The sequence below is a fragment of the Falco punctatus genome (genome assembly GCF_963210335.1).
Source record: "Falco punctatus genome assembly, chromosome: 18".
In the NCBI taxonomy this organism is placed as follows: Eukaryota; Metazoa; Chordata; class Aves; order Falconiformes; family Falconidae; genus Falco; species Falco punctatus.
The window spans coordinates 1,729,937-1,746,583 of NC_137598.1; the positions used below are offsets into that span (position 1 = coordinate 1,729,937).

General features: G+C 54.6%; 3 protein-coding genes across 3 annotated transcripts; all 3 read left to right on the forward strand.

Moving 5' to 3' along the window:
• Nucleotides 1-1,965: 1,965 nt before the first annotated feature.
• LOC308055078 (feather beta keratin) lies at nt 1,966-4,400 on the forward strand. Its single transcript, XM_080368659.1, has one exon. It carries the CDS (start codon nt 2,049-2,051, stop codon nt 2,343-2,345), a length of 297 nt encoding a protein of 98 aa, XP_080224785.1. The 5' UTR covers nt 1,966-2,048; the 3' UTR covers nt 2,346-4,400.
• Nucleotides 4,401-4,411: 11 nt separating this feature from the next.
• On the forward strand, nt 4,412-8,458 carry LOC308055072 (feather beta keratin). The gene is made up of 2 exons (XM_080368653.1): nt 4,412-4,460; nt 7,028-8,458. Exon 2 carries the CDS (start codon nt 7,608-7,610, stop codon nt 7,902-7,904), a length of 297 nt encoding a protein of 98 aa, XP_080224779.1. The 5' UTR covers nt 4,412-4,460; nt 7,028-7,607; the 3' UTR covers nt 7,905-8,458.
• A 2,629-nt stretch (nt 8,459-11,087) lies between these two features.
• LOC308055071 (feather beta keratin) lies at nt 11,088-16,560 on the forward strand. Its single transcript, XM_080368652.1, has 2 exons — nt 11,088-13,705; nt 16,273-16,560. Exon 1 carries the CDS (start codon nt 11,294-11,296, stop codon nt 11,588-11,590), a length of 297 nt encoding a protein of 98 aa, XP_080224778.1. The 5' UTR covers nt 11,088-11,293; the 3' UTR covers nt 11,591-13,705; nt 16,273-16,560.
• The last annotated feature ends 87 nt before the right edge of the window (nt 16,561-16,647 follow it).

Genomic DNA, 16,647 nt, shown 5'->3' on the forward strand with positions numbered 1-16,647 from the left:
GCCACCTCTTTGTGCCCACCAGGCCGTTTTTCTCAAGTACTCAGCAACACTGGCACAGCGCCACAGTCCCTGCTTGGGAGGCCACGTGGCCTGTGGGCCATGACAGTGAAGTGTGGGCATTTTGCAAGTCCCTCTCGTTCCCTTGCACAGCAGGGGAAGGAAAGAAGGCACCCTCCACGATGCAGCCATTGTCTCTTTCTGCCCTGGATTGCAAGACCTCAGATGTCAGGGAGGAAAGTGACTTTGCTGGTGCATGGAGGCGGCGTGTAGTTGGTGGGGCCTACTCCACCGGGATGTGGTGGTTGCTCCTGCCACAGGAGATGTGGGAGAGGACAACTGCCTCTGCCTTGCTCCAACGTGCTCTAGTCCTCCACAGCCGGTGTTTTTATCCCGTGCCCCAGTCCTGTTTCAGGTGGAGTGAGGGGCACCTCCTGTTCTGTCCCATAGGCTGCGTGAACCCCTGCAGTGCCTTTTGCCATGGCTCAAGGCCGGTCTTCCCTGCAGGACAGCTGCCACTGCAAGGCCCCTGTGCCCTGCTCCGCACGAAGGCCCTCAGGAAGTGCCCTCTCCAGCAACGCTCCCGAGCCAGGCTGAGCTGCCAGCAGGAGCAAGGTGGGGTGAGAAGATGGTACCAGGGAGGGAAGGCAGCATCTGCAGGACGTGACCAGAGAGAACATGCTCTGGGCCGTCACTGGAGCCCAGTAGGTTCTGACTGTGGGTGTTGCACAGGCCACTGGGAAACTGGATGTGTGCGTATGCTGAGACGTTTGGGCAGAGGAAATGGAGATCCTTATGTCTGCTGGACTCCAGCATGCCCTTGCTGATGTTCCCCCACCATGAGTACTTGTGATGAGTTTATTGTCTCATGGAAAGCTATCCAGGGTTTTTGCAGTGCCTGTTATGGAGATAATGTGTCAGGTCAAAGACGAGGTGTTTGGTACCTTTGCAGATGAAAAATGAACAATTGGGAAGCCCCAACACTGACTTTTGGAGTTTGGGTGGGGAGTACACTTCATGTGTGTTGGAGACCAGTCTATCCACCTCTCAAACATTCTTCTTCTGTTCACTGGAGGCTGCTGGAGGTTGTCCAAGTAAGTTAAGGAATAACAAAGAGCGTACGGATTTATCTTGATTAAAATGTTTTGAAAATAGAACCTAAAAGTGTTTTAGTCAACTTACATGCTGACTGAGTAACTTAAACCTAACATTGATAGAGTAAAATATTGCGTACTGTGATGGATATGGCGACTACTGTCACAGCAAATATTGAAATCTGGCCTTAAATTTTAGGAAGGCCAGAAAACATGCCTCATATATTATGAGAATCCTTCAAGTGAGGCCCTGGAGGGCAAGGGTCTGGCATCACCTGGTGAGGTGGGACACTCCTCATCATTGGTTGCATCATCTGCCTGTGCTGATTTCTAATTTTCCATGGAAATTTTTGGCCTCTAATACCGTCACTTGAAAGGAGCCTGTGTGGCTGAACGGCCGTGTCATGAACAGGGAAATGAAAAGGCAGCGTTGCAGGGAACATAAGCAGTGTTCTCATTTCTTTAATTGAGAAGTTTTGCATGCAAGATGGGCTTGTTGGTAAACACATTACATGCACAAAGGGTGCCTCTGGGCCTGGGGCGGTCTGGAGCTGTATAAAAGCCAGTCCAGCTGCAGGTATCCTCATCCACTTCTCCTGCCTTCTCCTCCTTGGTGAACAAGGTGAGCTGCAAACACCTTTGCCTCACTCTCCTCTTTCTCTTCTTCTCCTCTTTGTCCCTTTGTCTCGGTGTAGCTTTTGTTGAGAGCCTTGCTCCTTCATCGTGCTCCCGGTGTCTCTGTCCACCTCACTGTCTGCTGCAGGAGAAGATCCTGGGCTTTGTTTTCCAGGCTCCCTGTGGGCTCTGGGCTCTTGAATCTCTCTTCTCCCGAACGCAGGCTGTCCCTGCTCCCCAGCCTGTGGCGTTGCTCTTGCCGAGCAGGCTGTCAGGCTGCCCCTCTCATGCTGCGTGTGCTTTCCGTGCCCTCCCTCCCAGGTGCACCTCCGTCCCTCAGCCATGTCCTGCTACGATCTGTGCCGCCCCTGTGGCCCAACCCCGCTTGCCAACAGCTGCAACGAGCCCTGCGTCAGGCAGTGCCAGGACTCCCGCGTGGTGATCCAGCCCTCTCCCGTGGTGGTGACCCTGCCCGGACCCATCCTCAGCTCCTTCCCCCAGAACACCGCCGTGGGATCCAGCACCTCCGCTGCTGTGGGCAGCATCCTGAGTGAGGAGGGAGTGCCCATCAACTCCGGGGGCTTTAGCCTCTCTGGCCTCGGTGGCCGCTACACGAGCAGAAGATGCCTGCCCTGCTAAAGCCGGGCCGGACGTCCAGCGAGTGCATTGACCGGGAAGCCCAAAGCCAGGTGCCGGACTGAGGACGGAGCTGCTGGCCAGAGTTTCCAGATGGGCTGAGCACCCGCGTGCCCTCCTGCAAAGGAGGGAAGGAAGCCAGGTGCCATCCTGGGCTGTCTGGAAACACGGCCGGCTGGTGTTGTCATCTCCTTCTCCTCCCGCTTTCTTCTCCATTTCATGATGCCCTGATGCCTCGTGCTGTCCTGTGCCATGGGTTCATCCTGAAGCAAGCTGAGAGGGGTCCTGCTCATCCCCCTCTCCCCATGTGTATTCATGACATGCGTCCCATTGCTGTGAGGGCATGCCTGGCTGTCACTGCCCTTGTAGCAGCCTGGACCGTGTCCCTTCCAACACACACTGCTTTGTTTCTTTCTTTAGACTCATTAAAGCTGATGCTGCATTGTAACTTGATGTCTCCTCATGTTCCTTCCCTCCTGGGATGCCCAGAAATGCTGTCCAGGGGGAGATGGGATGCCCTGGAGGGGAAAGGGTGTGTGTGTAAGGGCCACTAGTGGACCAGCATCATGCTTGGAGGAGTTGAGAACCCTCAATAACCACAGTCATTGGAAGAGGCATCAGGTGGTGGAAATGTGTGTGGTATTGTGTGATTATGCAAAGGGCATCCAGGAGCTTCCCCAAGGGCCATGAGAGCAACAAGCGTGGTTGGATACTGGCTTCCAGATGGTGAGGCAAGCCATTGACCTGCTGGAGGACATTTCTGCACAGGCTGACACCCACCGGGCCAAGGCTCTGACTGCACGTTACTGCCTGCAATGTGCTCTTGCCCTTTTCTCCTGCCAGCACATCTTCCCAAGGCTGGAACTGCAGGGAGCCCCCAGGGAGTTGAAGGGGCATGTGCAGCCAGGGCAGCTGTGTAAAGGGAGATGTGAGCCCTCTGCTAGATTTTGGCACAAGAGGCACAGGCTGAGCATGGGTGTGTAACATGGGCAGGTGAGGGGCATGGAATGAAAGGGATCGTCCTGCCTCATCTGAAAGTGATGGGTAGTGTTGGTGACGTGTCCTGGAATCTCTGCCGTTGGCTGGAAGGGAGCAGGAAAAGCCTCTCTGCCCCCACCAGAGCAGTTTTGTGGTCAGAATCATTAAGCATTGCAGAGTCCTTCAGTGTATGTCACAGTGTCCTGAAGGGACGTGAGTCTGGAGCAGACGCACAGCAAATTCTCCAGAAAGCCCACGCTTGCTGCTGCGCAGGCTGTGCCTGGAGGCGTCCCAAGCAGTGATCCTTGCACCCCCCTCATCAGGCCCCAGGCTGGGAAGACTGAGGGAGTGGGACCCCGCCAGCTGGCTTCTCGGTCCCTCCTTCCCATGCCCATGTCCTCCAATGCCAATACATTGGTCCTGCTGCTCTGGTCCTGCTTCAGGTAGATCCTCCAGGAGGCACCTCTTGAGCTGTGCTTCTCCAGGAGTCCCTGCAGAGGGTCATGGACCCTGCTTGCCCCTGAGCCTGTTGGGTGTCCTGTGGAAATCCTGCCGCAAATCTGGTTGTGCGTGCTGTGCCAGCAGCCTTGATGGCCAAAGCAAAGTTGTGGGCAAGGCACGGGCTGGAGGAAGGACATGTATGGATTGGTCAACACGTGCCTTGGTCACAGGCGTGCATCACACTTAGCCAGAGGTGTCCAGCAAAGAGCGCTGGGAGGGGAAGAGCCTTCATTCTGAGCCACGGGCTGTCTGCTGCCTAAGGCATGTGGGGATGGAAGATGGCAAAAGAGGCAGGCAAAGCTCTGCCGAGATCAAAGCCCAATCTCAGAGAGAAAGAGAGTCTGAAAGGCAAGAGCAGAGGTGCCCAGCCTAGAAAGAGCATGCGTGACACGGTGTGAGTGAGTACAGCATGGGAGAGCGCAACTGATGGTGCCGACCCTTGCATGTGGATGTCCAGGCTGAAGCCTGTGGGCTCTGGGGGGACCTGCCTCATTCATCCGGAAACACTTTAAAGTGATGCCCTGCAGGGCAAGGGGCTGGCGAGGTGGGACACTCCTCATCACTGGCTGCATCATCTGCCTGTGCTGACATGTCATTTCCTCTGGAAAAGTTTTGGCTTCTCATACCGTCACTTGAAAGGTGTTGCTAGGTAGGGCCTGGCGGCCGGAAGATCTCGCGCTGTACGGAAACACAGGGCCCCCCTCTAGATAGCCAACAGCTTTTGATTTATGATGTAAGCAGACGGAAGTGACATTGTAAACCTAGGCTATATAGTGTCACGTCGTTCAGCAATAAACGCCATTTGCCATCCACCACATTGGTGTCTGTGAGCTGATGGACCGAGCGGCCTGGGGTTGGCCGCCGTGCCGTTCCTGAACCAGGTCACCGCGCGCCTGTAAAAAAGGCAACAAGTGGTGCCGAAACCCGGGAAAATCACCTGGAGTCGGGTGAACGGCGGCCGGAGCGGCAGGACCAGCCCGGCGGGGAGGACGCTCCCGGACCAGTCAAGAGGATGGAAGCTCTTGCGAAGGTCGTATTACAACTGCATAAGCAGTGGGGTATTGACTGTAAGCCCAAAGATTTTACTCTCGCAGTTGCGAGACTTTTGGAGCTGGGGGTCATTGACCAGCCGGTGGATATACTCCACCCAGATGTGTGGGACAAGTGTTCCCGCGCTTTATGCGATGAAACGATGTCTACCGGTAGTGGGAAAAATCTGAAAGCATGGGGGAAAGTCGTCCAGGCTCTCCAAAAAGCTAGACACGAGCAGGAGACCTGGAAAGCTGCCAGGGATTGTCTGTTAACCACCCCACGGGTGGGAATTGGGGCGGCTACGCAAACCTCACACCCCCCGGCTGAGGAGGGTTCCGTCGACCCTCAAAGCCGACAGAAAAGTGACGCGCCCACTCAGCGTCCGAAAGACTCTAACATCTTCAGCTCGCCCACAGACTCCTCGGCGAACTCCTTTTGGGGCAAACTGGCTGCAGAGGCCAGGGATGCTGAGGCGAAAGCCGAGGCTGAAAATACACGGATTGAACCACCACCATATGTGCCCCAAGATGTCGCCGAGCAGCAAGAAGAAGGGCGGGGCGAGACCACCCCCGGCGGGAGCAGGGGGGGAGCGCTAGAGTTAACAAGCGCACACAAAGGGGAGGGGGAGGAGAATGGGAAGGAAAAGAGTGATTGGCATGACCAAAAAAGGGAAAAGATCACGAGCGAGGGGCGGAAAGCTAATCAGAATGACCCTCCCCAAAACCGTCCTTATAAGGCAGGCGCCTCCCCAAGCGGAAGGCAGGGCGGGCAAAAAGGGAAAGAACCGCCCAATTACACAAGAAAGGGGAGGGGCCGAAGCCCGACCACATACCACCAACACCCGGAAGAGAGCAGTCAGTCGGACTCTGACTCCGACTCAGACTCTGCATGGCAGACTTGGCTGGCAAATACAAAGACCAAAATATCACCACTCACGGAAAAAGAAAAACATAAGGGGACAGAAATTACTCTCACTGATTGGAAAAAAATACAAATTGCATGTGCCGATTGGGCCCCAACAGACACACTAGCATTCCCGGTCCGAGTGACGGACGGGGGACAGAGGGTTCATTCGCCCTTAAACCCTAAGGATATACAAGCGATTGTTAAAGCAATAGCAGACAAAGGACTCAATTCGGCCATGGTCTCCACCCTCATAGATGGAGTTTTTGGGGGAGATGATTTGCTCCCGTTCGATATAAAACAGACCTGTAGGTTGATTTTTGACGGGGCAGGGATGATTGTGTTTAAACAAGAATGGGAAGAGAACTGTGCGAGGCAGTTAGCCCGAGTAACCGGAGCGGATCATCCGCTACACGGCTCCAGTCTACAGCGGTTGATGGGTACAGACCCAACAATGATTACCCCCCAAGCATAAGCCCAGGGCCTGCGGGCCCATGAAGTTATGGCAACCACCCGTGCAGCTAGAAAGGCTATTCGCGTAACTTCTAGAGTTATTGCCAAGCCATCGCCATGGTCCACAATAAAACTAATGAAAATTGTGAGTTTTTATCTGCAGGACCGGATCATCGGACACCCCCGTAACCAGTATACCCTGGTGTCAAGAGAAGACAACGAGTCGACAAGCGGCCTGTCCGCATCTGAGAGCTCTGCACCAGCGGAGTCCAGACAACGGCGATACAGCCCCCACAGGGGGGATCCAGAGCCGGCTAGAAAGGGTCAACATCATGTTTGTAGAACACCAACAACTGCTTTAAAAATGTACTTGATCAGTATTTTCCCCAATTTTCCCTGGCTCTCCCAAGTATCCCAAGCTACACTCCATTACCCCCAGTCGCTTCCTAAGTGCCAATTGCTTAGTGTGCCTTATCTTTATACTCTTTTTTAGAAATATTTTTACTATTTTAGCCTGTTTAGTTAAGCATAGAGGGGGGGGAAATGTTGCTAGGTAGGGCCTGGCGGCCGGAAGATCTCGCGCTGTACGGAAACACAGGGCCCCCCTCTAGATAGCCAACAGCTTTTGATTTATGATGTAAGCAGACGGAAGTGACATTGTAAACCTAGGCTATATAGTGTCACGTCGTTCAGCAATAAACGCCATTTGCCATCCACCACATTGGTGTCTGTGAGCTGATGGACCGAGCGGCCTGGGGTTGGCCGCCGTGCCGTTCCTGAACCAGGTCACCGCGCGCCTGTAAAAAGGCAACAGAAAGGAGCCTGTGTGGCTGAACGGCCGTGTCATGAACAGGGAAATGAAAAGGCAGCGTTGCAGGGAACATAAGCAGTGTTCTCATTTCTTTAATTGAGAAGTTTTGCATGCAAGATGGGCTTGTTGGTAAACACATTACATGCACAAAGGGTGCCTCTGGGCCTGGGGCGGTCTGGAGCTGTATAAAAGCCAGTCCAGCTGCAGGTATCCTCATCCACTTCTCCTGCCTTCTCCTCCTTGGTGAACAAGGTGAGCTGCAAACACCTTTGCCTCACTCTCCTCTTTCTCTTCTTCTCCTCTTTGTCCCTTTGTCTCGGTGTAGCTTTTGTTGAGAGCCTTGCTCCTTCATCGTGCTCCCGGTGTCTCTGTCCACCTCACTGTCTGCTGCAGGAGAAGATCCTGGGCTTTGTTTTCCAGGCTCCCTGTGGGCTCTGGGCTCTTGAATCTCTCTTCTCCCGAACGCAGGCTGTCCCTGCTCCCCAGCCTGTGGCGTTGCTCTTGCCGAGCAGGCTGTCAGGCTGCCCCTCTCATGCTGCGTGTGCTTTCCGTGCCCTCCCTCCCAGGTGCACCTCCGTCCCTCAGCCATGTCCTGCTACGATCTGTGCCGCCCCTGTGGCCCAACCCCGCTTGCCAACAGCTGCAACGAGCCCTGCGTCAGGCAGTGCCAGGACTCCCGCGTGGTGATCCAGCCCTCTCCCGTGGTGGTGACCCTGCCCGGACCCATCCTCAGCTCCTTCCCCCAGAACACCGCCGTGGGATCCAGCACCTCCGCTGCTGTGGGCAGCATCCTGAGTGAGGAGGGAGTGCCCATCAACTCCGGGGGCTTTAGCCTCTCTGGCCTCGGTGGCCGCTACACGAGCAGAAGATGCCTGCCCTGCTAAAGCCGGGCCGGACGTCCAGCGAGTGCATTGACCGGGAAGCCCAAAGCCAGGTGCCGGACTGAGGACGGAGCTGCTGGCCAGAGTTTCCAGATGGGCTGAGCACCCGCGTGCCCTCCTGCAAAGGAGGGAAGGAAGCCAGGTGCCATCCTGGGCTGTCTGGAAACACGGCCGGCTGGTGTTGTCATCTCCTTCTCCTCCCGCTTTCTTCTCCATTTCATGATGCCCTGATGCCTCGTGCTGTCCTGTGCCATGGGTTCATCCTGAAGCAAGCTGAGAGGGGTCCTGCTCATCCCCCTCTCCCCATGTGTATTCATGACATGCGTCCCATTGCTGTGAGGGCATGCCTGGCTGTCACTGCCCTTGTAGCAGCCTGGACCGTGTCCCTTCCAACACACACTGCTTTGTTTCTTTCTTTAGACTCATTAAAGCTGATGCTGCATTGTAACTTGATGTCTCCTCATGTTCCTTCCCTCCTGGGATGCCCAGCCAAACTGTTCAGAGGGAGATGGGATGCTACACAGGGAAATGTGTGGCTGAAGGGATGTTGTGCTTTTCTATTATTCCTGGGGAGTTGGGGGTGGGTGTTTAACTGAAATGGTCACTTGTATGGTGTAGGGGAATGAAGGCATTGGGTTGATTGACATTGATAACATGCAGCTGTGGCCTTGCCTCAGAGGCAGTGGGTTGCTTGACCTGGATGATGTGCAGCTGTAGCTTGTTCCTGCTAAGTGGTTAAATAGCCCTGAGGAGTGTGCGGTCAGATGTAGGTGTTTCAGTGTTGTTTGACCTCTGGAGGAAGGTGCTGCTGAACAGGTAGTAGAGTCTGACCCAGGGGTCCTCAAACATTTTAAACAGGGCCTGGCATGTGGGTTAAGTAGCAGGAAGTCATCTGCGGCTGCTTGGTTTCCCCCCAACTCCTGGTGGTGGGGTTCTGTAAATACCGGGGGCTGGCTTGAGGACCCTGGGGGGCTATATCTGGCCCATGGACCTTAGTTTGAGGACCCTTGATCTAACCAATGGTAAAGCCTTGTTGCAGCACAAACAAACTATTAGGCTGCCACAAGGCTTTCCTGTTGGTTAGATTCTACTGTCTGTGCTGTATCTCCTTCCTCCAGAGGTCAGACCACACTGCTCCTTCTCCATTTGACCCCCTCTCCCACAATTGTATGGGACTCGCTTTATATGTGGTATGTCCTTCCTGAGGCCAGCCACATCACTTGGTCCTGAACACCATACCTTTGTGGCTAATGGCATATCCCTTGCCGTGTTTCAATAGCTCCAAGAGGTGCTTGATGTGTGCCAGATGCCAATGGAATTGTGAACCTTCACTTCTGCCCACAGGCCACCTCTTTGTGCCCACCAGGCCGTTTTTCTCAAGTACTCAGCAACACTGGCACAGCGCCACAGTCCCTGCTTGGGAGGCCACGTGGCCTGTGGGCCATGACAGTGAAGTGTGGGCATTTTGCAAGTCCCTCTCGTTCCCTTGCACAGCAGGGGAAGGAAAGAAGGCACCCTCCACGATGCAGCCATTGTCTCTTTCTGCCCTGGATTGCAAGACCTCAGATGTCAGGGAGGAAAGTGACTTTGCTGGTGCATGGAGGCGGCGTGTAGTTGGTGGGGCCTACTCCACCGGGATGTGGTGGTTGCTCCTGCCACAGGAGATGTGGGAGAGGACAACTGCCTCTGCCTTGCTCCAACGTGCTCTAGTCCTCCACAGCCGGTGTTTTTATCCCGTGCCCCAGTCCTGTTTCAGGTGGAGTGAGGGGCACCTCCTGTTCTGTCCCATAGGCTGCGTGAACCCCTGCAGTGCCTTTTGCCATGGCTCAAGGCCGGTCTTCCCTGCAGGACAGCTGCCACTGCAAGGCCCCTGTGCCCTGCTCCGCACGAAGGCCCTCAGGAAGTGCCCTCTCCAGCAACGCTCCCGAGCCAGGCTGAGCTGCCAGCAGGAGCAAGGTGGGGTGAGAAGATGGTACCAGGGAGGGAAGGCAGCATCTGCAGGACGTGACCAGAGAGAACATGCTCTGGGCCGTCACTGGAGCCCAGTAGGTTCTGACTGTGGGTGTTGCACAGGCCACTGGGAAACTGGATGTGTGCGTATGCTGAGACGTTTGGGCAGAGGAAATGGAGATCCTTATGTCTGCTGGACTCCAGCATGCCCTTGCTGATGTTCCCCCACCATGAGTACTTGTGATGAGTTTATTGTCTCATGGAAAGCTATCCAGGGTTTTTGCAGTGCCTGTTATGGAGATAATGTGTCAGGTCAAAGACGAGGTGTTTGGTACCTTTGCAGATGAAAAATGAACAATTGGGAAGCCCCAACACTGACTTTTGGAGTTTGGGTGGGGAGTACACTTCATGTGTGTTGGAGACCAGTCTATCCACCTCTCAAACATTCTTCTTCTGTTCACTGGAGGCTGCTGGAGGTTGTCCAAGTAAGTTAAGGAATAACAAAGAGCGTACGGATTTATCTTGATTAAAATGTTTTGAAAATAGAACCTAAAAGTGTTTTAGTCAACTTACATGCTGACTGAGTAACTTAAACCTAACATTGATAGAGTAAAATATTGCGTACTGTGATGGATATGGCGACTACTGTCACAGCAAATATTGAAATCTGGCCTTAAATTTTAGGAAGGCCAGAAAACATGCCTCATATATTATGAGAATCCTTCAAGTGAGGCCCTGGAGGGCAAGGGTCTGGCATCACCTGGTGAGGTGGGACACTCCTCATCATTGGTTGCATCATCTGCCTGTGCTGATTTCTAATTTTCCATGGAAATTTTTGGCCTCTAATACCGTCACTTGAAAGGAGCCTGTGTGGCTGAACGGCCGTGTCATGAACAGGGAAATGAAAAGGCAGCGTTGCAGGGAACATAAGCAGTGTTCTCATTTCTTTAATTGAGAAGTTTTGCATGCAAGATGGGCTTGTTGGTAAACACATTACATGCACAAAGGGTGCCTCTGGGCCTGGGGCGGTCTGGAGCTGTATAAAAGCCAGTCCAGCTGCAGGTATCCTCATCCACTTCTCCTGCCTTCTCCTCCTTGGTGAACAAGGTGAGCTGCAAACACCTTTGCCTCACTCTCCTCTTTCTCTTCTTCTCCTCTTTGTCCCTTTGTCTCGGTGTAGCTTTTGTTGAGAGCCTTGCTCCTTCATCGTGCTCCCGGTGTCTCTGTCCACCTCACTGTCTGCTGCAGGAGAAGATCCTGGGCTTTGTTTTCCAGGCTCCCTGTGGGCTCTGGGCTCTTGAATCTCTCTTCTCCCGAACGCAGGCTGTCCCTGCTCCCCAGCCTGTGGCGTTGCTCTTGCCGAGCAGGCTGTCAGGCTGCCCCTCTCATGCTGCGTGTGCTTTCCGTGCCCTCCCTCCCAGGTGCACCTCCGTCCCTCAGCCATGTCCTGCTACGATCTGTGCCGCCCCTGTGGCCCAACCCCGCTTGCCAACAGCTGCAACGAGCCCTGCGTCAGGCAGTGCCAGGACTCCCGCGTGGTGATCCAGCCCTCTCCCGTGGTGGTGACCCTGCCCGGACCCATCCTCAGCTCCTTCCCCCAGAACACCGCCGTGGGATCCAGCACCTCCGCTGCTGTGGGCAGCATCCTGAGTGAGGAGGGAGTGCCCATCAACTCCGGGGGCTTTAGCCTCTCTGGCCTCGGTGGCCGCTACACGAGCAGAAGATGCCTGCCCTGCTAAAGCCGGGCCGGACGTCCAGCGAGTGCATTGACCGGGAAGCCCAAAGCCAGGTGCCGGACTGAGGACGGAGCTGCTGGCCAGAGTTTCCAGATGGGCTGAGCACCCGCGTGCCCTCCTGCAAAGGAGGGAAGGAAGCCAGGTGCCATCCTGGGCTGTCTGGAAACACGGCCGGCTGGTGTTGTCATCTCCTTCTCCTCCCGCTTTCTTCTCCATTTCATGATGCCCTGATGCCTCGTGCTGTCCTGTGCCATGGGTTCATCCTGAAGCAAGCTGAGAGGGGTCCTGCTCATCCCCCTCTCCCCATGTGTATTCATGACATGCGTCCCATTGCTGTGAGGGCATGCCTGGCTGTCACTGCCCTTGTAGCAGCCTGGACCGTGTCCCTTCCAACACACACTGCTTTGTTTCTTTCTTTAGACTCATTAAAGCTGATGCTGCATTGTAACTTGATGTCTCCTCATGTTCCTTCCCTCCTGGGATGCCCAGAAATGCTGTCCAGGGGGAGATGGGATGCCCTGGAGGGGAAAGGGTGTGTGTGTAAGGGCCACTAGTGGACCAGCATCATGCTTGGAGGAGTTGAGAACCCTCAATAACCACAGTCATTGGAAGAGGCATCAGGTGGTGGAAATGTGTGTGGTATTGTGTGATTATGCAAAGGGCATCCAGGAGCTTCCCCAAGGGCCATGAGAGCAACAAGCGTGGTTGGATACTGGCTTCCAGATGGTGAGGCAAGCCATTGACCTGCTGGAGGACATTTCTGCACAGGCTGACACCCACCGGGCCAAGGCTCTGACTGCACGTTACTGCCTGCAATGTGCTCTTGCCCTTTTCTCCTGCCAGCACATCTTCCCAAGGCTGGAACTGCAGGGAGCCCCCAGGGAGTTGAAGGGGCATGTGCAGCCAGGGCAGCTGTGTAAAGGGAGATGTGAGCCCTCTGCTAGATTTTGGCACAAGAGGCACAGGCTGAGCATGGGTGTGTAACATGGGCAGGTGAGGGGCATGGAATGAAAGGGATCGTCCTGCCTCATCTGAAAGTGATGGGTAGTGTTGGTGACGTGTCCTGGAATCTCTGCCGTTGGCTGGAAGGGAGCAGGAAAAGCCTCTCTGCCCCCACCAGAGCAGTTTTGTGGTCAGAATCATTAAGCATTGCAGAGTCCTTCAGTGTATGTCACAGTGTCCTGAAGGGACGTGAGTCTGGAGCAGACGCACAGCAAATTCTCCAGAAAGCCCACGCTTGCTGCTGCGCAGGCTGTGCCTGGAGGCGTCCCAAGCAGTGATCCTTGCACCCCCCTCATCAGGCCCCAGGCTGGGAAGACTGAGGGAGTGGGACCCCGCCAGCTGGCTTCTCGGTCCCTCCTTCCCATGCCCATGTCCTCCAATGCCAATACATTGGTCCTGCTGCTCTGGTCCTGCTTCAGGTAGATCCTCCAGGAGGCACCTCTTGAGCTGTGCTTCTCCAGGAGTCCCTGCAGAGGGTCATGGACCCTGCTTGCCCCTGAGCCTGTTGGGTGTCCTGTGGAAATCCTGCCGCAAATCTGGTTGTGCGTGCTGTGCCAGCAGCCTTGATGGCCAAAGCAAAGTTGTGGGCAAGGCACGGGCTGGAGGAAGGACATGTATGGATTGGTCAACACGTGCCTTGGTCACAGGCGTGCATCACACTTAGCCAGAGGTGTCCAGCAAAGAGCGCTGGGAGGGGAAGAGCCTTCATTCTGAGCCACGGGCTGTCTGCTGCCTAAGGCATGTGGGGATGGAAGATGGCAAAAGAGGCAGGCAAAGCTCTGCCGAGATCAAAGCCCAATCTCAGAGAGAAAGAGAGTCTGAAAGGCAAGAGCAGAGGTGCCCAGCCTAGAAAGAGCATGCGTGACACGGTGTGAGTGAGTACAGCATGGGAGAGCGCAACTGATGGTGCCGACCCTTGCATGTGGATGTCCAGGCTGAAGCCTGTGGGCTCTGGGGGGACCTGCCTCATTCATCCGGAAACACTTTAAAGTGATGCCCTGCAGGGCAAGGGGCTGGCGAGGTGGGACACTCCTCATCACTGGCTGCATCATCTGCCTGTGCTGACGTGTCATTTCCTCTGGAAAAGTTTTGGCTTCTCATACCGTCACTTGAAAGGTGTTGCTAGGTAGGGCCTGGCGGCCGGAAGATCTCGCGCTGTACGGAAACACAGGGCCCCCCTCTAGATAGCCAACAGCTTTTGATTTATGATGTAAGCAGACGGAAGTGACATTGTAAACCTAGGCTATATAGTGTCACGTCGTTCAGCAATAAACGCCATTTGCCATCCACCACATTGGTGTCTGTGAGCTGATGGACCGAGCGGCCTGGGGTTGGCCGCCGTGCCGTTCCTGAACCAGGTCACCGCGCGCCTGTAAAAAAGGCAACAAGTGGTGCCGAAACCCGGGAAAATCACCTGGAGTCGGGTGAACGGCGGCCGGAGCGGCAGGACCAGCCCGGCGGGGAGGACGCTCCCGGACCAGTCAAGAGGATGGAAGCTCTTGCGAAGGTCGTATTACAACTGCATAAGCAGTGGGGTATTGACTGTAAGCCCAAAGATTTTACTCTCGCAGTTGCGAGACTTTTGGAGCTGGGGGTCATTGACCAGCCGGTGGATATACTCCACCCAGATGTGTGGGACAAGTGTTCCCGCGCTTTATGCGATGAAACGATGTCTACCGGTAGTGGGAAAAATCTGAAAGCGTGGGGGAAAGTCGTCCAGGCTCTCCAAAAAGCTAGACACGAGCAGGAGACCTGGAAAGCTGCCAGGGATTGTCTGTTAACCACCCCGCGGGTGGGAATTGGGGCGGCTACGCAAACCTCACGCCCCCCGGCTGAGGAGGGTTCCGTCGACCCTCAAAGCCGACAGAAAAGTGACGCGCCCACTCAGCGTCCGAAAGACTCTAACATCTTCAGCTCGCCCACAGACTCCTCGGCGAACTCCTTTTGGGGCAAACTGGCTGCAGAGGCCAGGGATGCTGAGGCGAAAGCCGAGGCTGAAAATACACGGATTGAACCACCACCATATGTGCCCCAAGATGTCGCCGAGCAGCAAGAAGAAGGGCGGGGCGAGACCACCCCCGGCGGGAGCAGGGGGGGAGCGCTAGAGTTAACAAGCGCACACAAAGGGGAGGGGGAGGAGAATGGGAAGGAAAAGAGTGATTGGCATGACCAAAAAAGGGAAAAGATCACGAGCGAGGGGCGGAAAGCTAATCAGAATGACCCTCCCCAAAACCGTCCTCATAAGGCAGGCGCCTCCCCAAGCGGAAGGCAGGGCGGGCAAAAAGGGAAAGAACCGCCCAATTACACAAGAAAGGGGAGGGGCCGAAGCCCGACCACATACCACCAACACCCGGAAGAGAGCAGTCAGTCGGACTCTGACTCCGACTCAGACTCTGCATGGGAGACTTGGCTTGCAAATACAAAGACCAAAATATCACCACTCACGGAAAAAGAAAAACATAAGGGGACAGAAATTACTCTCACTGATTGGAAAAAAATACAAATTGCATGTGCCGATTGGGCCCCAACAGACACACTAGCATTCCCGGTCCGAGTGACGGACGGGGGACAGAGGGTTCATTCGCCCTTAAACCCTAAGGATATACAAGCGATTGTTAAAGCAATAGCAGACAAAGGACTCAATTCGGCCATGGTCTCCACCCTCATAGATGGAGTTTTTGGGGGAGATGATTTGCTCCCGTTCGATATAAAACAGACCTGTAGGTTGATTTTTGACGGGGCAGGGATGATTGTGTTTAAACAAGAATGGGAAGAGAACTGTGCGAGGCAGTTAGCCTGAGTAACCGGAGCGGATCATCCGCTACACGGCTCCAGTCTACAGCGGTTGATGGGTACAGACCCAACAATGATTACCCCCCAAGCATAAGCCCAGGGCCTGCGGGCCCATGAAGTTATGGCAACCACCCGTGCAGCTAGAAAGGCTATTCGCGTAACTTCTAGAGTTATTGCCAAGCCATCGCCATGGTCCACAATAAAACTAATGAAAATTGTGAGTTTTTATCTGCAGGACCGGATCATCGGACACCCCCGTAACCAGTATACCCTGGTGTCAAGAGAAGACAACGAGTCGACAAGCGGCCTGTCCGCATCTGAGAGCTCTGCACCAGCGGAGTCCAGACAACGGCGATACAGCCCCCACAGGGGGGATCCAGAGCCGGCTAGAAAGGGTCAACATCATGTTTGTAGAACACCAACAACTGCTTTAAAAATGTACTTGATCAGTATTTTCCCCAATTTTCCCTGGCTCTCCCAAGTATCCCAAGCTACACTCCATTACCCCCAGTCGCTTCCTAAGTGCCAATTGCTTAGTGTGCCTTATCTTTATACTCTTTTTTAGAAATATTTTTACTATTTTAGCCTGTTTAGTTAAGCATAGAGGGGGGGGAAATGTTGCTAGGTAGGGCCTGGCGGCCGGAAGATCTCGCGCTGTACGGAAACACAGGGCCCCCCTCTAGATAGCCAACAGCTTTTGATTTATGATGTAAGCAGACGGAAGTGACATTGTAAACCTAGGCTATATAGTGTCACGTCGTTCAGCAATAAACGCCATTTGCCATCCACCACATTGGTGTCTGTGAGCTGATGGACCGAGCGGCCTGGGGTTGGCCGCCGTGCCGTTCCTGAACCAGGTCACCGCGCGCCTGTAAAAAGGCAACAGAAAGGAGCCTGTGTGGCTGAACGGCCGTGTCATGAACAGGGAAATGAAAAGGCAGCGTTGCAGGGAACATAAGCAGTGTTCTCATTTCTTTAATTGAGAAGTTTTGCATGCAAGATGGGCTTGTTGGTAAACACATTACATGCACAAAGGGTGCCTCTGGGCCTGGGGCGGTCTGGAGCTGTATAAAAGCCAGTCCAGCTGCAGGTATCCTCATCCACTTCTCCTGCCTTCTCCTCCTTGGTGAACAAGGTGAGCTGCAAACACCTTTGCCTCACTCTCCTCTTTCTCTTCTTCTCCTCTTTGTCCCTTTGTCTCGGTGTAGCTTTTGTTGAGAGCCTTGCTCCTTCATCGTGCTCCCGGTGTCTCTGTCCACCTCACT